The sequence below is a fragment of the Polistes fuscatus genome, unplaced genomic scaffold (assembly GCF_010416935.1).
Source record: "Polistes fuscatus isolate 324 unplaced genomic scaffold, CU_Pfus_HIC Scaffold2, whole genome shotgun sequence".
In the NCBI taxonomy this organism is placed as follows: domain Eukaryota; kingdom Metazoa; phylum Arthropoda; class Insecta; order Hymenoptera; family Vespidae; genus Polistes; species Polistes fuscatus.
The window spans coordinates 3,863,329-3,887,941 of NW_025113096.1; the positions used below are offsets into that span (position 1 = coordinate 3,863,329).

At 34.7% G+C, this 24,613-nt stretch overlaps 1 protein-coding gene and 1 long non-coding RNA gene across 8 annotated transcripts in view; one reads left to right on the forward strand and one right to left on the reverse strand.

Annotated features, from left to right (window-relative positions):
• LOC122516645 (teneurin-a) overlaps positions 1-24,613 on the forward strand; it is a 545,517-nt gene that overhangs the window by 185,969 nt on the left and 334,935 nt on the right. For 6 of the 7 annotated variants that reach the window (XM_043634626.1, XM_043634627.1, XM_043634621.1 and 3 more), the window contains 4 exons: positions 11,628-11,831; positions 12,455-12,664; positions 19,442-19,468; positions 23,007-23,180. In XM_043634626.1, the coding sequence (XP_043490561.1) occupies positions 11,628-11,831; positions 12,455-12,664; positions 19,442-19,468; positions 23,007-23,180 (615 nt within the window). The remainder of the gene's footprint in view (positions 1-11,627; positions 11,832-12,454; positions 12,665-19,441; positions 19,469-23,006; positions 23,181-24,613) is intronic. The other variant, XM_043634625.1, reaches the window with a different exon arrangement.
• LOC122516647 lies at positions 11,065-11,392 on the reverse strand. The gene is made up of 2 exons (XR_006303632.1): positions 11,205-11,392; positions 11,065-11,130 (listed from the first exon to the last, which is right to left on the reverse strand). It is a non-coding gene; the product is annotated as an uncharacterized LOC122516647 (long non-coding RNA).

Sequence of the window (24,613 nt, forward strand, 5' to 3'; positions counted from 1 at the left end):
AAAGAAACGACGACTGATTGGCTTTTCATTAGCAACAAACGCTATGATTGAAGTCGTCTAATCTTCCACCTCTGTCGACTCATATTTCATGTATTTTTGTTCGTCGCTTGGGAAGATCGATTTATCCACACGTCGGTGAAAAACGATACGTACTTCCTCTGGTCTCGCTTTTATATAAATCGCGATAACGAATCGCTTCGAAATAATTAAACAGTTCGACGAGCTTAATCGTTTCGTTCATACGAGTTTATACGATTTAATGCCTGAAGAATTTCTCGTTCGATAGAACGGATATCGTTCAATGACATGAGAGAGAGAGGGAGAGAGAGAGAGAGAGAGAGAGTATCTAAAAAAAGATATTAAGAATAAAATAGACTGGTTTTTATAATTAAATGCGATATACTATCCAAATACATTGATAAATACTGTACTTCATAACTCTGAATATGATAAGAAATATGTTAAATATGTATTCAGTGAATATTCTAGATTATTGATTAGTATTAATCGAAAGAGATATAGTATTTTATATATTTGTCTCGAAAAACAATTTTTCTTTTTTTTTTGCGTGGATAGATAAACAGATTTTTTATTTTCTATGCATATATGTATATATAAAAAAAAAAGTTTAAATACATTCGAGTGTAAATGATATTATTTTAAAAGTATATAAAAGCGTTAAAAAAATATATCACGATGGTGTTAGTTGTTAACTATTTATGTATTAAATCGTTTCGGTTTATGTATGAGAGGAGAACCAATTATAAAATATTAACACATGAAAAAGTGCTAACTAAAAACACGGGGATGCGAGTGCGAGTAATGTAATTAACATTGTCATGTTAATGAGAAAGAAAGAAAGCAAGCATGTACGAACGGAAGGGTTGCTTTTGAACGACAACGACGACGACGACAATGATGGACGCTGAAAGAAAAAAAAAAATAGAAAAATATCATTAGCAAACTACTGTAACTTACATCGTTTTTCATTCCGATCGAGATTGGGACGCGTTAAAGTGGGATAAATATTACCAACAATTTTTTTCCCTCCAGTTTTTCTGTGTATTTATTTTCTTTTCTTTTTTTTTTTCACTTTTTTTTTTCCCCAACAGTTTGCACACAATTTTTCTCGCGATCATTTTTTTTTCTCTAACGCAGATTTGAATAGTTAAAAAAAATTATAATTTCTATGCACTTTATTTTCTTTTACAGAACGATACTTATAATTAATCTTTCAAATAATATCAATGCTCATACGTGAGGATAAAAATAAATTTTTTAATTAACACGGGTCTTAAAATCAATATATTTTCAATGTAAATTAATTATTACTATTATTTATTAGTGTACTGAATAAATATCTACTAAAGATTTGTACTATTTGGGTCTACGAAATAATATTTCTCAATATCAGTATATACACAATCATTTTTGTTTATTTTTTTTTATAATAAACTTATTTTTAAAACCCCATACGAACTAATGTATTTCTAAGCAAATTCCTCTGTGTACATTCAATATATTACCAAGAGACTCATCATTACCATATCGAACGCTCATAAATAATAAAAGTTAATTTGCATCGAAAGGGGTGATTTTAGTATCAACGTTAATCAGAAATTTCTTACTCGTTTCGATGAGTAATATAAAATTTCTCATAATATAAAGATGTTTTTATTTTTTTTTTTTAAACCATCCCATATAAATCACAAACGTATTACAAAAATTGAAAATCGCTTTTATTGATTTTACTTCTTCGTAAGAAATATGATGTTTCAAATATGATGTATTTTAATCTTAAATAAATATTTATGGATGAAAAATTTCGACGATTTTTTTGTCGATATATGAAATTCATAAATATATAACATCATCGTGTAATCCTTTCCACGAAATACGTACATAGACTTGATAGCTATCTACGTATTCACGAAGAGGGTAGCAATTACGCGATCATTTTGTGATACTTCGTGTCTCCTCCCCATAAAGCAAATCGCAATAACGTTTCCTTAAACCCTCCTGGGGCTCAAAATGGTAATCTCTCGGCTTCTTCTTATCCCTCCAGGCTTTCTACCTCCGATGGCGACGTTGTGTTGTGTCAGTAGCAGCAGCTGCGCTTCCGATCCGACGTTTTAATTTGCCTTGCTATTATCCACCCTCTATCAAGAAAGACATCATACTGAAAACGATTTATTTGTCTACCTTCTGTAATAAATATCTTCAAGAAAAAATAAATTAATAAATATATATATATATATTATATAGTTTTTAAAAATAATCATAAGTAAAACACAAAGTTTGTATTGTTATTATTAATTACAATGGAAAAATCCAAATTCAATTCTATTGAAAAATTGTATCGTGCACTTTCGAGAATACGAAATATACCGATTGAGCATGCACGATCTAGACAACACACACAGTGTGCTTCTTATTATTACTTTAGAAGGTGCGTTGAATATTAAGTTTTAAACAATGTAAACGGAATACGTGAGTTTTGAATATCCCGTTTTAGAAAATCCCCTTCCTTCTACAAATTCTTCTTCTTGTTTGGTTTTGGTCTTATCGTTAGATATTCTTTCGTGAAAATAACTTTTCATTCGTTCTATTGAGTGTTTTCTTACAACTATTCTTTTTTCCACCTTACGTATGATCGATAAAATAAAGTTAATAATTGAACGGTACGTTGCTAAAGAAAAAGAGAAAGAAAAGAAACAAGGAAAATAAAGAAAAAGAAAACTAATCCGAATGTGTTGCTTTAGAGTACCATACATACACACACGTACACACAAACACATACACGCTTGTACTCGCTAAACAAAATGTCGAGACGATTCGAGCCAAAGCCAGGTATCGGGAATGTTACTTGCTTTATCGTATTTTTTCTTTTTTTCTCTTTTTTTTCCAGTTCGATTCTCTCTGTGCGCGAGGGCGAGCGTAAAATCTCGCAAATATTTGGCAATGCGCGTGAATGGATTAAATTTTTTTCTCCACGTTTACGAACTTCGTAACAAAAAAAAGCGCGCGCGCGCTTGCAAAAGAGGGAGAAGAGAGAGAGAGAGAGAGAAATACACTACGTTTGTCCTATACCCTCTTTATTTCTCTCTCTTTCCCTGTATTCGTCGAGTACAAATTTTGTAATCTATTTTACTCGTGCACGTTCGTTAAGGTATCGATTCGCCACGTAACGATTACGAGAGAAAATAAGCGGATAGAGTACTCCCAGGTAGAACTAGTTGAATATATATTTTTTTTTCGTTTTTCTTTCTTTTTGTTTAAACGAATTATCTGTACGTCATAATTAGAAAATAAATAAAAATAAACTTAATGCATTGAACGCGCTGGATCCGCAGCCGGCGTTATTGCATGATTCTTTTTATTACTGCAATATGTAAACGTGTTTGTTATACGCGTTGATATATCCTACTTGTCGTTGTTTATTTTTTTTTTACATTTCTCTAATTTCTAATATATATAGCATAGATAAATGTTCCGTGGTAAAATCAGATAAATAATCATTTTGTAAAAATTTATTTGCATGTCAGGCCTTCAATGTGTGTGTTAAGATATATAATAATAATTAATTTAAAGTAACATATATATATTTTTTCTTTTACTCTTTCTTTCTCTTGTTAGTATAATATTTTATAGGAAATGAGCATAAAACTAGTTGTAATAATTATAATAATAAAGTTATAATAATTAGAGAATAAATATAAAAATAAACTTAATATATATATCTTGTTAGTATAATATTTTATAGGAAAGAATCATGAGACTGGTTTTAATAATTATAATAATAATATATAATAAAGTTATAATAATTAGAGAATAAATAAAAAAAAATAATAAACTTATAATATATACATATATATGAATTATTTTACGAAAAATAATTAATTGAAAGTAAAATACATTTATTCTTTCATTCTCTCTTCCTCTCTCTCTTCATCTCTTGTAAGTATAATATTTTGTAGGAAAAGAGCATGAAGACTAGTTGTTAGGTGGCTCGTTTTCCCCGAAGGTACACACGCGGTATTATAGGCTCGCTTTATCAAAGAACTCGGTCGTCGTTTAAGAGGCAGAAGAAGAGACAGAAGTGATACACGTGAAAGAAAGAGAACGAAAGATAGAAGAGTTAAAGGGTAGAAAGAGAAAGGAAGAAAAGAAAAGAAAAGAAAAGAGAAGAGAAGAGAAGAGAAGAGAAGAGACGGTCGTGCTTTCAACGGGAAGCCACTTTGCACCTGTTGAAGGTATAACTTCTTGAAGGTTTTCCCCTTTCACTCTCTCTCTCTCTCTCTTGTTCTTTCCAAGTATCTCGTCGGAGCACTCAAGGCCACCGTACACTCTTCACTCTCTCTCTTTCTTACTCTTTCTCTTTCTCTTTCTCTTTCTCTCTCTCACTCTCAAAGCTATCAGAAATGTGTCACCGAATATCTCGTACGCATTTTAGCCTGGACGACGTATCGGAAATTGCTTTTCGAACGCGGACGACGTTCAGCGGCACGCCACGCAGCAGCCAGCAGTCTCTCTTTTGTTCCTCGTGCGTATGACACATGTTAGGAAAAATGCAAACTCCTATCCGCACCCTTTCCGACATCTTTCCGCTACTCTCCTTGCTTTCTTCTTTGCTGGGGTAACGCGTGTCTCCGATTCCTGCCAAACTGATTTTTGATGTCTTTAGGGAAATCATTTTGCAGTTACGCGTTTAAATACTTTTCGAATAAGAAACTTATTTGGATATCGTTTTTGTTTCTATTTGTTTTTTTTTTCGTAATTAGCCGAACGATCTATCAAATGAACGGAACAATAATTCAAATGTTAAATGGTCGATATATCTCGATAAAAATGGAGTACTATAAAAAGAGAGAAAAAAATTGTAAAAATATACTTAAATATTAACATTTTGATTTATAATTGTACGAAAGTACAATGTACATAATTTGTACTTTTTATTTGTTCTGTTTGAAAAGACGATGAAATTGTTTCGTAATAAATTATTCGATCGATGAAACGTACGTACGTACGTACGTGGAGCGTTGAATATGAAAAAACAATTAACATCAATCGCATGATAAATATTTCATAACTGGATTTCAAAGTATACTCGTATATATTTAAAAATGATATTTACCTTTAATCTTCAATCTTAATTAACAAATACCTACCTATACCTAACCGATATCCATATTCTCGTAGAATATTCAACGAGAGGAACAACGGCATTATATTCCTCTCGTATTATTTTTACGTCGAAGTTAAGATATAAATAAATAGGTATGCTAATTTTATTGGCGTTTTTCTTTTTTACCCCCTGCCCTTTCACATTTTCAACCGCGACGATTTGGACGACATATTAAATACGAATTTCGATTATACGAAATTGCAAGATCCGTTGGTCCGATGAATTCGTTTCTATGGATATGTGCTCCTTTAACTCCCCCCTCCCAACCCCCCAACACGCAAACGATAGTAGTTGCTTCAAGGGGTGCGGAGTTCATATTGATTTAGGCATCGGAGAACGCGAGATTCCAAACTCCAGGGATATTGGAAATATTTAAATTTTTCTAATGCATACTTGTCATAAAAAACGGAGAAACCGTAAAAACAAGTCCCACCTTTATCTCTCTTTATCTTTTTATATCAAAATCGATTTTTCGTATAATATATATATATATCGGTCGAAACTTTCTCTTTTCGTTGTTATATACGCACGTGTATATCCAATATCAAGTGAGGCATTTAAAAAAAAGCCACCTGAATAATTCTATCGGTATTGGTGATAAAAAGAAATGTGTCAAATAAAACGCACTTGGTTTCTAAGGTGACATAATATCGCGTTGATATTATTCGGACGCGCGAAAGAAGAGACATTTTATAAAAATATATAATATTTAATATAATATTAATATAATATATAATATAATATTTTTTCTATCGGAATAAATCTTTAAGTGATCTTGAGAAAATCGTAAGCTACACTGTACGCGTATTAAAAATCAGATAATACATATGAAAATATTTATTGTTATACGTTCTATTCGCGTTCACCCACGAAAAAAAAAAAGTATTAAACGTGGAATTATGCGACCTTTCAATATACAAATGAATTTTCGTCCGACAGGATTGTTTTTTTTCTATCGACAATATCAATCCAATTATTCGTGTGACCTGTTTCAAATGCTTTACTTTGTACATACGTGTACATATATATCGATGAAAAATAGATAAACGATTAATTCTATTTATTTGTTCGATAAAATCGATATATTATTATATCCTATTTTAAATATTGATCTTTAAAAGCATTGCACCGCAAAGTGTGTCAAGCTAGAATACGTTTCCGCTTGTTCATTCCTCGAATAAATTTTCACGTTTCTTTTCAACGTGGATGTATTTTCAAAGCGTTTGTCGAATGGAAATTACGTGAATCGTAGCACGTTAGTCCACTCTGCATACTACTCGTTGAAACTCGAAGAAAAATACGATTACAATAACGTATAGTGAATTTTCTCTAGTCTCGTCGTAATAAAAACAAGAGATATAGTGTCGGGGTTTTCTTCAAATGTCTCTCGTGTAGGAGTTTAAATCACTGCATGCGGACTTACGATCATTGCGTGGATCTTTTCCAAAGCAACGAACGGACTAAATTCCGTCTTGCTGCGTTGGAATAATCACGAAGTATTATAAAATATCAAAAAGTTATACCGAGCTTATGTAATAGGTGTAAACGCTTACAAATTACAAATTGCCACGCGACCTAACTTATCTCGTATCTCTCAACGCGTGTGTGTGTGTGTGTGTGTGTGTTAGCGTATATTTTAAATCGATTAACATTTTCTCTTTTCATGGATGAAGAAAATGATAGATAATAATAACTCATTTAAATATTCATACAAATATTTGAGATCGCATGTTAATATTCCATGTGTTTAACGACAAAAAATTTCATTTAATATTTACATTATTTAAGATAAATTGAAATTTGTTTCTGTAAAAAAGATAATCCCGCGCTAAGGGCAGTGTATACTCTCTCACGTATATAAAAATAACGATCGAAAATCAACGCGTATACATGAAATATATTTAATATTATACATCGAATAAAGAAATATTCCCCGAAGGAAACTAACACTACCGTTGGTGGTAGTCCATCGAATCACACGGAAAAGTAAATTTCCCGTTTCGGAAATTTGTATCTAATAGTAATCGAAAACGTTCGCGAGGTTTCTACCTCGTTCCCCCACCTTCGTCCCCCTGTTCCCGCCCCCGGTCCTTCGTATAAACGTTACACGGCATATAAGCATTGGAAAAGGGCCGGAGGCGAACTCTTCCACAAGTTTCGGACCAACATCGTCGTTCTCGACGAAGAGCACGACGACCAAGAGGACAACGAGAGAACGAAGCACATTCGATGGCCGAGCCGCTTTGGTTTCGTTGCTATGGTAACCATCCCCTACAAACAAAATGCGTCCAACACTATACAGAGTATGCGGCCGTTTCACTCTCCCCCTCTTTATACCAACAACAACCAAAACCCCTCTTCTACCTCCTCTCTTTCTCTTTAATTCTCTCGTCTCCCTAGAATCCGGCTAGCCAGTAGCATGCGTTTAGCAACCCAACTACGGAAACGAAACGTCCTTGTCGTTCTTGTCGTTGGTTCCGAAGAAACAGAACAAGACTTACGTTCCTGTACGCGAAGACACGACGTTGTAAATTGTCTTCTGATGTTTTCCCTCTCATTCGCTCACACAATTTCTCTCTCTCTCTCTCTCTCTCTCTCTCTTATTCTCTATTTCTATTTCAGTACACCACTAGGCTTTGCTTTTGCCTAGTACTATTACTTCTATTCCAATGGTAAAGATAAATCGTTCGGTTGAGCTAACACGTACGTGGAACTAAAGCGACGAAAGCAACGACGACGTGGTCGAGCACGCGATCGACTGTTGTGATTAACTCTCTTTCACTCTATTTCTCTTTCTCTCTCTCTCCCTCTCTCTCTCTCTTTATTTCTGTCTCGCTGTTTCACTCTAGCATACACCGATTAAAGATAACCATTGACTGTTCATTCGGCTCCGGCCGACTACTAATCCCAACGATCGATTATTCGCTTATCACTAGCCACATGACGAATGGTTCGACGACATCATCGAATTTCCGAGTATTCTCTCTCGGTTTCGAATATTCCCGATAAAGCTAGAGTATGATATTTCGTTAGTTTGTTTCGTCATTTTTTTATATCCTACGAGTTTTTTAAATATTATATTATATATGTATATATCTGATATATATTAATTCTCATTAATATACATATAGATACAATTTGTTTTAAATAATACTTTTGTATACTCGTCGAATGTAAGAAAAAAAAAAAAGAGAGAAAAGAAAAGAAAAGGAAAGAAAAGAAAAGAAAAAAGAAAAAAATAGGGTAGATCCTCTTAAATTCAAATCCATATGGATTAGAAAATTCAATAGAGGAAGGTAAAACGATGAAAGAGTGAGAGGAAGATAGTCTATGTGGCAGGAAAAGAAGATTCTGAAGGCTCTGAGAAGAGGGAGGATTCCGGAGAGTGAGGGAGAAAGAAGAGAAAGAGAGATAGACAGACAGATGAAGGAAGGGGACGAGGTAGAGAGGGAAGGAGGAAGAGTCAGTCGGAGAAGGGTGACGGAGAGAGAAGAGAGGGCATAACACAATTACATGTGGGGTTGATGCTAGGGCTCTTGCTCTCAGCAACGAGAGAGCATACCGTGGATCGTCGTAAGGGGTGGTGATGGTGGTAAGAGGGAACGGGAGGATCGGGAGGATCGGGAGGAATGGGGGTGCGGGAGGATCGGGAGGAAAACGTGGGGCGGCCCCAACGGTGGTGGGTGCCAAGATTGAATATGAAAGTTTAATGCGAGCAATATCAGCGCCACTGGCCCGGCTCTCGGCTACTCACTCTCAGACGTCTCGACTATCAAGCCTGCACATCTTGCTTTCCTTCATCTCTCTTTCTCTCTCTTTCTCTTTCTCTTTCTCTCGCACAAACGTTCCTCACTTTGAGATAATCTTTGATCTTTTACCATGTTAGAACTAAAAGTAGCGGAGAAGAAATGCCTTACTTCGATTTCTTCGATTATTGGTGGTGAGATAGTTCAACACATACACACCGAGTTACAAGAATATTTCTACCAATTACTGTCTATTTTATACGATTGATGTAATATTATACTTGTAACGAAATGTTTTCTAATTCTTTTTTTCTTGTTTTTTTTTTTTTTTTTTTTTTTTATTAAGAAGACATATTTGATTATTATATTTGTTAAATTGATATTGGTTTTATTACTAAAGAGTATTTTATTGTAAAAGAAGGATAATTATAATTAAAAATTATAATTTTTGTATAAATGATACAAAACAAGAAATAGGTCTCAAGAGAAAAGGTTATTAGATGCAAGAAATCAAATATTACTTAAACTAAATAACAATAACATTTGTATATATCTTTTATATATTTTTGCGAGATTAATTTTCTTATCTTTTATGTAAAATTATTATATGGAATAAAATTATTGAAAATCCTATAATAGGTTACTGCGTATAGAAATTTGGAAAATTTGCAATTATAAGTAAATATCGATTATTTAAAATTGACAGTAAAGACAGTTATGAATATTTCAATAATTCACTTTACATAGGATACTCGTTTAATAATATAATAAGAAAAATTTGGAAAAAAATATATAATTTATATTAATGACGAAAAAAAAATTACAATAAAAAATTCTTACCTTTTTGTTTTCGTCTCCAAAGAAAGGAGAACTTTTTCTTTACTCCTCCTTTTTTCCTTAACTCGAAACTTTGAGCTTGTGTTATGATGGTATTCGCGTAACACAACGTGATCGATTATAATCATTGTCGTTTGAACAAAAAATAGTATGATAGAAAAGAAAAGACGGAAATTCGAAGACCGATCGTCGATTATCGTCTCCTCTCTACGCGAAGAAAGTAACGAAGAGAAAAGAAAAAAGGGGAAAGGATAATAATCAATTAAAAAGTTAGTACTGCGCAAGGATATTTCGCTTGCGGATGAATTTCACGGGCTTGCTAAGGCGTTTAGTGTACTATGCCTTCGGCTATTTGTAAAACTTTCCTCATTAATTACCGACAACGTTCGATCCTCTTCTTCTGCTACCATCCTATCGCACTGTTTCTTTTTTTCTCTTTCTTTTTGTCTTGGACCATCGATATTCTTAAGAGATAAAAGGAAATAAAGAAAAAGAGAGAGAGAGAGAGAGAGAACGATAATGTGTCTTTTTCTTATTCGTGTATTTTCCTCTCAGCCCCCATTTTGTTCCCACGCATCGAGGTAGAAACTTTAATAGAAGATTAGAGAAAAGGCAAAAAGCCATCTTGGGAAGCATAATTAGCTACCAATTAACAGAACAAACATAGCAGCAGCACCCCTTGGCAAGCTGAGTCACACTTTCGATAAAGTCGATAGATCGTTTATCGTTGTATTATTATTTTCCCTATTAGATTTTCATTTTACTCCAAAGAGGATTATCTTCTAAGGTGTTAGAAAATAGTAAAAGAGAGAGAGAGAGAGAGAGAGAGTAAGTCAAGTTTTCATACTTTTCTTAAAGGATTCTATATACCATAACTCAAGGATATACTGCGTGAAGTCTCGTTTAAGCAAATACCAGCTTGGGTCAAACAGCGAAAAAAGAGGAAGAGAAAGACACACCAGTACCATCTCGAAAGCGGATTTTCACAAGGACTTCGTAAAATACTTCTCGGGAGACAATAAAATAAGATGACGAGATGATCGCCTAGATGCGCGACAGCTTTCTTTTATTATCTCCATATGACTTCTGAATATTATGTATATGTATTCTTTAGAAGACGTATACGGTGGATAAGTTTATCTTAGAATTTATTCGAAATATTTGTATATTTAATAATGTTTCATTTTAATTCAATAATTTTACTTGAAACGTAATATTATATTTACAAAAGTTAATAAGATAATCAACTTGATGTATATCTAAAACAAAAAATAATTACGTTATTAACATTTTATATATATATATATATAATGTCTTATTTATTGTGCAGGTTATGGGTAGATAATAGGTAGAATTGTTTCTCTGTAATAACAAAGATTTTATTTTATTTTGAACAAAATAATAATGTAGCAACTTAGACTAATTATTTATCCTACCTGTAATAACAAAGAAACAACATTCAATGCTAATATCCACACCGTTGTTTCTTGATTAATTTTCTTATATATATCTTTTAATCTCTGTATCTTTTCACTCCTGCTTTCTTTGTAGCACTAACGCCACCTGTTTTATTCCCTAACCTATTTACGCGCTAAATTCAATATAGCTAAAACTACTGTCCTTACATATATATCACAATTATATAAATAATATTATATTATATAAAATATAAATATATATAAATGATTTGTATGATTATAAGATCGGTATTAGAAATCATTATTTTTAATCAATCACGAATAATTTCAAATTGAAAAAACTCGTAACAAACTAACATAGGTTGATGTTAGTAAATAAAATCGATAATAATAATAGTTATAAGGAGAGATAAAATTTGAACGTTAAACGATACGTTTCAGGTGCCGGTGATCGTTCTTATCGTACTGGTTCGGACACGGAGGGTGCTGCAACGACGGACAACCCTACGACGCCGTTTCCAACACCACCACCAACGTTGACGCCAAATCATCGACAAGCCTCACCGTTTCCTCTCGAAAGCACCAACTCTCGGCGGCATCATTACAACGGGAGCGTATCCTCGGACAGATCTCGCAATGGAAACGGTAGGGAGTTAATTAGATTCAACGAATGACGTTCACATGCACGCGAAACTATAATTACGGGATCACTAATGTTAGACTTGCTTTTTTATTTTTATTTTTTTTCTTATTTTCTCTCTTCTGACTTTTATTAACATATTTAACACGTTCAACGAATTATATTAACCAATCTATGACTTCGTGTTATTTTATATCATTTATTAATGTTTACGCTTCGAATTTGAATTTCTTTTTTTTTTCAAGAATGCGGATAATTAATGAAGTTCGATGAAATTCCACGAATAATTCCAAAAATTTTAACGAACGATCAATTTTGTAGATATTAAATACCTTATAGAAAATAATACAATTATTAGTTATAACATATATCGGATAATAATCGTAAATTATTTCATTATTCAATGGCAAATACGTTAATATATGAATTTTATTTAAAATCATGTTTGAAAACATTCGAACTACCTCTTCTTTCTATTTTATTTTTTTATTTTTTTTTCTCACCATGAAACTATTCGAAATCGATCTCGATAGGCTATAGAAGAAAAGGCAATGGCCTGGTTGAGAATTCGAAACGTTTCGAGGTTAAGAAGCGATAGCGTCTGATCGAGAATCTTGGTATCGTGCAGGTGAAACGGTGTATGCGGCACCAAGCAAAAAGACGAATACCGGAGGAGGAGGAGGTGGAGGTGGAGGAGGTGCAGGAGGAGGTGGTGGTACCTTAGGTCGAAGAACACGTCGAGGTCACGCAAGCGCCTTGAGTAGTAGCTCAACTGCAAGCGACCGTTCAGAGACCGTCGTTTTTCCTGACGAGCATTCACGTATCCATCTTGGCAATGGTGAGCCAAACCGATAAATAATAATTAAATTCGAACAAATTGTATTATTGTATACCTATATCGATTGATCGTACTATTCACGCATGTATCGATCATCATCACTCGTGCATTATTATATCATCATGCATTTCAAACGTGTCCAATAATCGTATTATTTATTTCTTATTACGCGTTCATACAACTATTCGTATTTTTAATATTTATTTTAAATACTCGATCATAATCGTCATATAATGACGATAATTATTAAAATTACGTTTCGCAACGATGACGATAATAATAAAAATGATTGAAGGTGTGTATATATAAGGGTTTATCGATTGAGATGAATATAAAAGAAAGAGAGAGAGAGGGAGAGAGAGAGAGAGAGGAATGCAGGCCAGTTGAAGGAATCGCAACGTAAAACTTGGCGCGATAAGTTAACGATCCATGCCTCAAACGCGATTACGGTGCTAACGTTATTATCGGCTGGTATCGAGCCCCTGGTCGAAGTTAAATCGGGTTTCGCGTAAACGTGTTTCTCGTTAAAGGCTTAATATTAATAGTCTTCCGTGTTACGAAACGTAAAGATACGATCGATTTTGGTATCTTTGATGTGTGATACTTCGATGAGATTTACGAAGATAAAGAAGAGAGAAATAGAGAGAGAGAGAGAAAATAAAGAGATTGTTGTTAAACAGATAGAATAATGATTAATAATTATCCTATTATTTACAATCTCATATTGTATATAAAGTAATAGGTACTCAATATCCTCGGCAAAATAAATTACGTTTATTGATTTATTTATTTTACTGTATTTTAACATAAGTTTGTTAAAATCAGATATTCTATATTAAATATATAATTGTCCTAGATATATTTGATATATAATTAAATTACATACATAATACAATTTTTAAAATATTCTTTTGTACGAGAAACTTCGAAGCTTGAGATTTATTAGAAATTTAAGGGGGGTGAAACACAATGAGCGTAGGAAATTTCAAGAAACTTCATGACTCGAATCTTGGATTCTAGAAATAGACTAGGAAGGGGGCGGGGGTTGCTTTCTAGGTCTACCAACACAATGCGCTAATCGACGAACTACTACATACGATGGCTCATTAAATAACTAAGGGACTTTCCGTTTCGAAGTTGGCTCCGTTGTTGTTTTAGAGAAGTCACCGGTACTACTCCCTGGTAACTAACGGTAGCCAAGCTCTTTGCTTATAAGGAAAGAGAGAGAGAGAGAGAGAGAGAGGGAAAGATAAAGAGAAAGAGAAAGAGAGAACATTTGAGTGGGGTATAGAAAGGACAAAGTGAGAGAGAATGAGCGTTTCTCTCTTCAAGAGAGAGAGAGAGAGAGAGAGAGAGAGAGTGGGTAGGTTTCGAGGAGAGGTAACCGAGTTAGCAGTTAACAGAGAGAAAGAGAGAGAGAGAGAGAGCTGGCTAGTTAGAGCATAGCTCACTAGCCAAGTTAACGTGGCTTCGTCTACTATATTGTTTTGGAATGCCAGGAGGATTTAGGCCTAGCCCACCTTGGTGCTACCAACCGACTCACACACCATTATATCCCGTGTATATGTGTAAAACAGTTTTAGCAGTAAAGCTTGCTACTAAAGTATATATGTGTGGGTGTAAAGTACGTGTGTGAGATATAGAGAGATGAGAAAGTAGCTTTGCGGCTTTGAACCCACTGTCGAGTAGTGACCACCATGGCAATGGCCACCTACTACACTTCACCCCTCATCCTTCCTTATCCCCCATCTACTTCACTCAGCCACCTACTACTACTACTACTATTACTACTACCTGACTTAACTTTTAAACGAAATTTCGCGGGCATCTCGTTTTCGAGGATGGCTCTTATTCTAAAGAGAAAGAGAGAGAAAGAGAGAGAGAGAGAGAGAAAAGGAAAAGCTCGTCTAGCTTTCTAACGTTGTTAGGAAATTCTTTCGAGATAATTATAATGATGATAACAGATCGAATGTGTTTCGTACATATTATACTTATTATCTATTTATTTATTATCGATATTGTAAAAAAAAAAACAAAATAGTTAGGTCTCACAAAACAATTAACTACGCAGATGAGAGATTTCTCGTAACGTTTCCGAATAACACGCGACACTTTTGGAAAGCGAGGGATCGACAGCAGGCATCGAAGTTTCGGACGTTGATGTATCAGTAACATGGGAACTAGCGATGTTACCGTGGATCTTACAACTGGTATCGCGTGCGCGGAAACGTTGTTACAACGGTTGACACGAGTGACGGCGACGCCGCCGTATGCCGATAAATTCGCCGCTTTTGTTACGAACTCTCAACGGCGTCGTAAAACCGTATATTATCCTGTTGGAAAAAGGATCTCGTTCGAACCATTCGTATATTATAAACGTGTGTGTTTACCATAACGGGTCTGATTCTATACACAATGTTATTACACGTAATATCAATCGGTCAAATTGACATTCTCGATTAACATTTTTCGTAAGATACGATTTATTGAAAGAAATGATTCGCTATTGTACGATCAAGAATTTATAAACGTTGATTACAAATTTTCTTATTTTTTTTTTTTTTTTACGATGAGAAAAAAAAGAAAATCATTTTCCTAGTTAAAATATCGATTAAACATTTTCTAACGTCTCTCGTGTACGTGTTATAATAAATCTATTAAATCAAAAATAGAAGATATACTTACAAGAGCGGAGTTAGGGTATATTACTACATTTATGTCTGACTGATTTTAAGAATACTCTACTTAGGTGCACGTAAGGTGATGTTATTATAAGTTTCTTAGTCGTGATTACCGGTATATCGTAAGCAGTAATTCGAGTCTGAATCTCCAATGGGGGGATATTGCTCGGAGGAATGTCCCTGCGGTCTAATGGAGGCATGTCGCGGCATCTATTAGCAAATGGCTCCCAACGGTCAGGGCTTACCCACGTTAACCTCTTGTACACCGCCAGCAGAAAGACGATTGATATTACATTAGACCGTCGGAGTCTAATGTAGGCCAGTCGAGTAGCACGTTATTGAATTGCCGAGCTAGCGAGTGTGCGCGCGAGTGCACGAACTCACACGCACATACGTACACACACACACACACCTAAGCGCGCACAAGCGCGCACAAGCGCGCGTGTTCTCTCACCGGGAACTCGGCACAGTTGCGGTAATTTGTCACCGTAAATCTGTTCGGCCAGTAACGTATAGCTGAGTAATACGTGTGGACGTGAACCGCGCGTAATACGTACCACTGGTTTGAACTACTACCATTATATTATACTATACTAGAAAAAATTTGTTTTTAGATGATTAAATCTAATTAATTTCGTTTGGAAAATTTATGAAGATAATTTATGATATATCGTAATGTTATTGAATCGATTATATGATTACAAATGTTTTTTTTTGGTTTTTTTTTTACGTTGTTCCATTAAATATGAAAGATATATATATAATTGTGGGGAGTGGGGGAAAGAATAGTCAAATTCTTTTTTATTCTTTTTTTTTTCTGAAATATTATTATGCAAAGAATCTTATTCATTTTCTCACGTTCTCTCGTAGAAGTAAGTCACGTTAGTTAATCGCTTTTCTCGACTATTTTTTTGCCTTTTTTCACGATCTTGGCAAAAGATTCTCAACTTCGTTCTTCTTTCGAGCGACAACGAATCTCATTTTCTTCGAGGTAAGAGTTAGGAAACGAAGAGGAAGAAGAAGAAGAAGAAGAAGAAGAAGTAGTAGTATAAGAAGAAGAAGAAGAATAAGAAGAAAACTCGGTTATCAATTTTGAGCAAGGCGAAACGTTTTAACCGGCAAGAGTATTCGACGAAAATGTTGAGAAGCAAGGGATGGAATGGGGGAGGTTGGCTGGATTAGTGCCAGGCTCGATCCGAGTAGGAATAATTTTAAGTACCACTCGGAAACTATGCCAATAGTCCGTGTTCGCCATTATCGTTACCAGTGTTCCTTCTTCCGGTTTCACTATTCTAACCGAGGATCTATGAAGATTTTATTGCTCTATAGAAAATTCTTTTTCCGTTTAGCAAGCTCTACTGACACACTTTTGAAAAAGTTAACTAACCGATTGGGTCTTTACGGAAATAGTATTATTTTCTTTTCTTTTCTTCTACTTATCTCTCTATCTCTCTCTATAGATTTAATTATTTCTTCGTAGTAACGTCGAACGACGAAAATCCATTTATAGAAAATAGAAAGAGAAAGATACCGAAGAGAGCAAGGAAGGTGAAAACGAAAATGGCTGACTATCGTACGAAATAATTCGTATTTACATGAATATGTATTCCCCGACGTGGAGAAGGCGTTAGAGCATCAAATCGAATTAACGGGGCGATCCGCTAACCGCATCAAGTCACTGTCGGCCACCTTGCACTCCCTTGCAATGTCTGACTACTACTCTTCCTACCAACTACTACCACCATTACTACCATCACCATTAATACTACTACTACTACTACTACCATCCCACCGATGAAGGTGGTATCACCCGTTCGAATCAAATGTCAGTGATATGCCGCAACGTACGATCCGTAATTGGCTTCCACGGTTCTCTCCTACCTACCTACCTACCTACCTACCTACCTACCTACCTTCATTCCTACCTTCCTATCTACCTACCTACGCGTCGTCTCATGCTCCTTGATGTTTCTGATTAAATTTTGAGAAACGAATCTCTCTCCACGATCGGTGGTACATCGACATTACTTCGACTTTAATATCAACGTTAGAGTTCAACGATACACGTCATGCCCTTTATATTCACGTTCGACCACGAGATTATTTAAGATTAGAAATTTGCATCGTAAATCTTATTAGAGATTTTGTCAATATTTTATTAAATAATTCTCTGATATGTTATATATATATGCAAAGTTGATATTTCGAGTATTTAAATATTATCTCTGGGACGAGAATACTGGGTTGTAATTGCCGGTAGAATGTAATTTAGTAGAACTCAATGATCTATCGGCGTTCTAACGCGAATAATACACCCTTCCCGTTTAATGAGAAATTTATATAGTTCGAATGTATACACATAACAGGAATATGACGATATAACGCTTAATTGATACTTCGCTTACAGATTGACGAAGCTTTCAACTGCAATAGAATCTCATTACCTCATTTCCACGTAATTTGATATCGGTTATATACTGATCTATAGAAGATTATACATGAACATTGGTGCTTGATTTTACCGATTATACAATATATATATATATATATATTATTATCACGTATAAAAATAATTACAATTACATTTCCATCGTAGAACTATCACGTATTCAAAATTTTATCGTATTATTAATAATAAAGAAAAGTATCTTATATTTCTCATTGGCTAAGAATCTCTAAGGAAAAGATATAAAAAATTTTTATTTGAAAAGTAAAAGTTGATCTTAAAATAATCTAACGAGCAAAAAAATAAATCAAATATTTACGTATCTCCCTTGAAACTGTAAAACTTCGGTATCCAACATTTTTCAGAAAAATACATTATTTCCTAGATATACATATTGGAAGTTCTCAAATGAATACGCTTTATATAGTAAATAATACATATATAAATATACGTATAAAGATCATCGAGAAATAAATATTTTTATCCAATTTCTTTCCCTGTTTGTGCGAGAGATTTCACGAGCAATAATAAAAAGAAGAAAAAAGAGAAAAATAGAAGCAAAAAGAAAAAGAAGAAAAAGAAGAAGAATAAAACAAAGAGGAAAAAAAGGAAACGAAAACGTAAAAAAAGCAAAAAAAACAAGAAATATAGAATGAATTTATACGCGTCGTATATAAGCGAGTGCTTCTCGAATGGCTCTCTAGCAATCCAAAGGAATTCGTTACGATTGGCTCCCGATAATCGACTCTCGAAAGAGAAATGGATAAAAATAATGGATCGTTCGTCGACTCTCGAACGATGAAGCTCACGATAAACCGGTAGAAATTGTCCTCCGAGTATCCGTAGATGGGTTATCGATTTTCTAATTGAGCGTTACAGGTGTTTGCAGAGTCCAAGAGGCTACGTAGCGAATGGGTGAGGAGGAGGAGGGCTGGGGTTGGTTTAGGTAGGTCGGTAGAAAAGGGGAAAAGAGAGGGGATGGGTTGAGAGGGGTGAAGAGAATTGTTCAATAACTAGAACAAATGTACGTATGTATTCCGAGAGAGAGAAAGAGAGAGAGAGAGTAAAGTTGTCCGAGAAACGCGATTGTCCCGGCTGTAGCTGACAGAAACGCATTGCGCATTTCACGGTCCGCTTTAATTAAGCAATTATTACTGCTTATTGCAGCAGGTATCGACCTTGCGCTTTTGTGTCATCTCCGTCGTCGCAGCAGTTTGTTTTGTTTTATCTGTTTAATACGAACGTGCCAAAAGTTAAATAATTTCATAATTTTGTTTCGTTCTCTCCGTATTTAATAAAATAAATTCGAGTCACGATCCATCATTCGTCATTTTTCATCTCTTCATCATCTACTACGTGGTCAATCATGTTTTAAACGTTTAAATATCGATATAGAAAAGGATACAAATTTTTGCATGGTCGTTGATTCAACATCAAACGTAGAACACATTTTAACATTTTTCATCATCGCGATATAAATATTTGCACGATCTTTCATCGTCGTCGTCATCATCATCATCATCATCGTCATCATCGGATTCATCATATCGATCATAACTATTATCACACGCACGCAGGCACAATATCGAATTTTCTACTAGCACTAATGCACTTTTGTCTCTCTGCACATTCACCCATGGATCTGCACAGGTCTCTCCAGGCCTATTTACTTCACAGGTATGTAAATCGCTATTGGTGATACGCGCATACAAACCACGTTATCTCGTTTCTCTTCTATTGTGTTCCTTTTAATTTGTCTTTTCATCATTGTCTTTGTCGGGAATTTAATAAAAATTCTATAAACTATCTTGAAAGAGAGAGAGAGAGAGAGAGAGAGAGAGAGAGAGAAAGAGAGTGGGAATGATGAGAGATAATTATTCTGTAACATTGATTTTCTTTTTTATGTTTTTCTTTACACAACTACCATTTCCGTCAAATAATAATGAATCATGCGTTAAAACGTTGATTACGTTTACAATTTATGTACCTATATATTTTATATATTATCTTTGTGTAATTTAACAGAGAAATAAAGAGAGAGAGAGAGAGAAAAGTATATCAAAATCGAATATTCATTAACAAATTGTATCCATTAAGCAATATTAAAAACCTTATCGAAATTTCATCCGATAGAATATTAACGATCTCTACTCTTCTATTTCTCGTTTAACCAAGCATTATATTATAACAGTAATAATAAATTAAAAACTTGCACCTAAATACAACCTTATCAATGAAAATATGACATAATACAAATATCACCCATGAATATTACTAAAAAAAATCTTAAATACAGTGCAAGACAATACTGGAATTTAATAATACAAATTAATCTACATGCTGAATGTTACCATATCCAATGACTTAAATATGAAAACAATAAAAACAAAGACAAAAAAATACTTGTAATAAAACAGAATACGAGTAGAAAATACAATTATAAATAATTCTGACGTTTATAACGTCATCAATAGAAAATACATTACGTCTCTTTATAGAACATTTACAAACGTTGAAATTATTTGTACAAATATATATTTTTCAAAAAAGAAAAAAAAAAGAAGAAAAGAACATTCATAATAAAAAAACATGTCATAACACGTAAATTTCTAGACACTTAGACAAACCCATAAACGAAATCCCTTTAGCCCACTCTTGGTAATGATCCGTAAAGGAGTTTCCTAAAGAGGAAAAGAAGGATCCTAAACTTATTTTCATATAATAATAATAATAATAATAATAATAATACGTAGAAGTGTACGTATGTATTAAGCCGATAACATGTCTCTCTAGCTTTCTTGAATAATTTTCTTAGAGATTACAACGCTCACGTAAGTTATAACCGTAATGGATTTTAATCCGCAAGACCCGGCACCGAAATTCCATTATCCGGCATCAGAGTTACCGCAAGCAAGTTACATAGCTTCGCGAAAGCGCGATAGACCACTGTATTGCAGTTAACCTTGATTTACAATAATGCGCTCTGTAACATTAACAACCTCTAATGGTTACATATTGCTTCAATTGTATGCATATATAGATATATACATATATATATAGTATTATATATATAGTATAGTATATAGTATTGTAGATATATATGTATATATATACAATACTATAGGTTTTGTCGTGCTTATGTACACATGACATAGATACGCACACGCACTCACACACACACGAATACATTTAATATGACATCGGTTTGTAACGTCGGCATATATGCAGTTACGACTAATTCTACTTGCGTAAGGGTTCAGCAAGTTCCCCATCTGTAAGAAAATCAACTCTAGATATTATTTCATTTGAATCTTTGTTTTTTTTTGTTTCTCTATATAATATATTATTATTATTATTATTTTTTATTTATTTATATTTACGTAAGAGATAAATACTGTAGGGACGCGTGGGAGGGAAAAAAATAGGGATAATTCGTTTAGAAATTTTTCGCATTCCTTCGTTTATAGAGAAAAGCATTTTCCGTGGAGAGTGGAAAGGAACCAGTACGAGGAAAATACTTTCCTTGTCTTTAAATGCGCGCGAATGCGAACGGACGGACCCGCTTCTCCAGGTTCTTTTGCGCTCTTTGCGTTTATGTAACTTTAATTATTCGTTGGAAGGAGTTCCTTACGAGTTTGAACAACTTTGTAAGTAACTTGACTACGGAAAGCCCTGAGGGCTAGCAAGGTAGTACGGTGGTGAGAGAGAAAGAGAGAGAGAGAGAGAGAGAGAAAAGAAAGAACAAGGGAGCAGGTCAGAATTGGAAAATTTTTAGTATTCCGTTAGAAAACTTTTTAAACGTTCTAATTTGTTTATACGCGAAGCTTGGTAAATGAAAAAAGACGCGGTCACGTTTTTATTATGCAAACTCACCTTAACGAGGTATAATAATTATTATATTATATCTTTTATACCTATCGCGTGCATCAATCTTTTTTCTTTCATTTCTTTTTTTTTTTTTTTCATTTAACCTATCTTCCGATATACCAATGTATAAGTATATAATATTATTTTTCTATAAAATCGTAAACAGGATTTTGATCGCACGAATTCCGATTGAAAGGATACGATAGAAGATAAAAACTACGATTACCTCTCTCTCTCTCTATTTTTTTCTTTTTCGTATTGTAAATACTTGTCTAAATTATAAAAAGAATGGAGAAGAAAAAAAAGAAAAAAGAAAGAATATATAACAACAATGACTAAATATAATTGAAATATCGTCGACAAAGTTGCGCGAGTCCCATAACAAGGTCCCACCTCGCGTTTTAATGTTTAAAACATTTAACAACAAGGTAGGAAGAGAGAAGTTCGCTTTAATTATAAATAGATCCTTAATTATTCGCTGACTCTCGTTTTATTTCTATCCAGCAGCGAATCGATATTACTACTTACGTCACGAGATGTAACGATAAAACTGGATTAACATAGGTGTGTGTACACACGCTTATGTGTACAACCACGCTTATCAGTATTGTTGCTCGGGATTGCATCGGTTGCAGGATTGTTGCTCTCACACGTTATAACACATTGTGCGTCATAGCAACGTCATAAGTACTTATATCCATATAATACATATATTATTGTATTACATATATACATATAGATAAGTATATATATTATTATAGTTATACATGAACGTAGGACTCACCTCTCGCTTTATTTTCGGATAATAGCGGCCTCGCTCTCAAATGAGAGGAGGGAGGAGATCGATGCTCCAATTAGACTATTTCCTAATTACAAAAGCGCTCGTTGGCGCATTCTTCATGCTCCCTCGCACTTCTAATAACGTCTAATCGATCCCCCGCCCTCCCCTCCCCACTCTGTTACGCTTCGAACTACATAAAGCAGCAATAATTGCGAAGCTCTCGATTGTCGACGTCTCGTTTAATTATTCTGGATTAGTGGACATTGCGAACGTGAAAATGCGAGCGAATGTATAAACAGGATAGAAAGAGATAGATAAAGAGGGAGTGAAAAAGTGAGAGGGAGAGAGAGAGAAAACAACAACGATTAATGTGAAATTTAATAGTACCTCCATTTACAATGTTTTATTGCAATAATTTACCAATTCTCTATACTACAACGATAACACGAATTATTATAACTAACCGAACGAATGTTTTCCCCCTCTTTCTCTCCCTCTCTCTCTCTCTCTCTCGTTAATAATTAACTAAATGATATAGATTACGATTATAACGATTATTATTTTCAGACACCGGAAGAGATTCTCCCCCCGAACCGGCACCACCCGAAGTACCACCTCGTGGTCCATCTTTACACGCAACTCATACCTTACGTACTCAACAAACTCGAAACGGATGTCCACCGAATGCAGTAGGAAATTTTACCGTACCAACGGATCAGATACCGTCGGAAACATATTCGGGTGAGTTTCGAATATAAACATATAATATATTATGATAATATTATATTTCAAGATTTAACACGCGAAACGAATTTATCATCCAACTAACAACTGACTTATCTCGAACGTGAATTGTTTTTGTTTTTTTTTTTAATTGAAATGATTCCTCGGAGGAAAAGACAACAATATAATATGAGAATTTAACGTTAGGAAACGACGTTTGGCTTCCGAGCCACAACGAATGTTTAATTTGCTCTGAGCGTATCAGCAGCCCGCTCGTTGGGTTATCCAAGCGTTGAAGCTGCGTTCTCATTCTCTCTTGGTGCCCCTCCCCCACACCGTAACGCGGGGAATCTGTTTAAACTAATGGATAGTAGAGTAGGGGTTATGCATTAACGCCCCCGTAAATTCATTGCAAATATACTCGGGCGTATATTCGTTTCTCTATATTTCTAGGTACACATAGCCCCGTTGGAGTATATCGCGACGCCGACTAAACAGTCGTTTGTACGCTCCCGCAACGCTCTTCCCGAACATTTGATGTGTTCGCGCGCGCGCGCGCGCGCACGAGCACGAGCACGAGCACGAGCACGATTTACATAGTACATTCGATTCGCGTTTAACTGCTGTCGTAAACACTTCTACGATAATAGGGAGCGAGGGTATTAACAAGTGCGGTTATCGGTTCGCGTTATTTCACCCCCGTTCCCCCCCCCCTACTACTTCTCGCTACCCTGTCATAGAATGCAATATACAGTAATAGTGGTAACTGCAACTCGTTTGCAGTTCTCTCTTTTTTTTCTTTCCCCTTGCCTCTCTTTTTTTCTCCCCTTCCCTTCCCTACCCCTCTCTGCATTGCTCTGCTCTTTATCCCATTTCCGTGCATTTCCGTAAAATTCCGAAAAACGAATATTTTTCGTAAACGCGTAAAAGGAGGAAACGCGAAATATAATACGAGAACGAGATATTTGTCAACTTCGTGTCACAGGAATGTTTAGATTTTTTTTTTTCGATAGTTGTCGAAGAGTAAAAAAGGATGGTGGGGGGGAGGGCAGGGAAGGAAAAATAAATCTGTAAAAATAGATCGGAGTTACTCCTACGTGTAAAAATATTTACGGAGATAAGATTTGATAAAATGGAAGAAGAAGATAGGAGAAGAAAGAAAAAAAGAAAGGAAAATCAAGGAAAAATGTCATAACTTTTTATCTTTTGCTTCTTCTACGGCACCCCTCCCCCTCCCTCCTCTCCCCGCCCCACTCCCTCAAGAGTTAATCGGATCACGAGTCGGAAATTTTTCTATCGATCGATCGTCACCGTTCGTTCATTCGAGGAAAAAAAAAAAATCAACAAGAAGGGTATAGTTACGGTGGCTTTTTGGCTATGGGTATGAATCGATTTGCGTTCACACTATATATTTTCCACACTATGTTCGTATATGTGTACGTAACCACCTC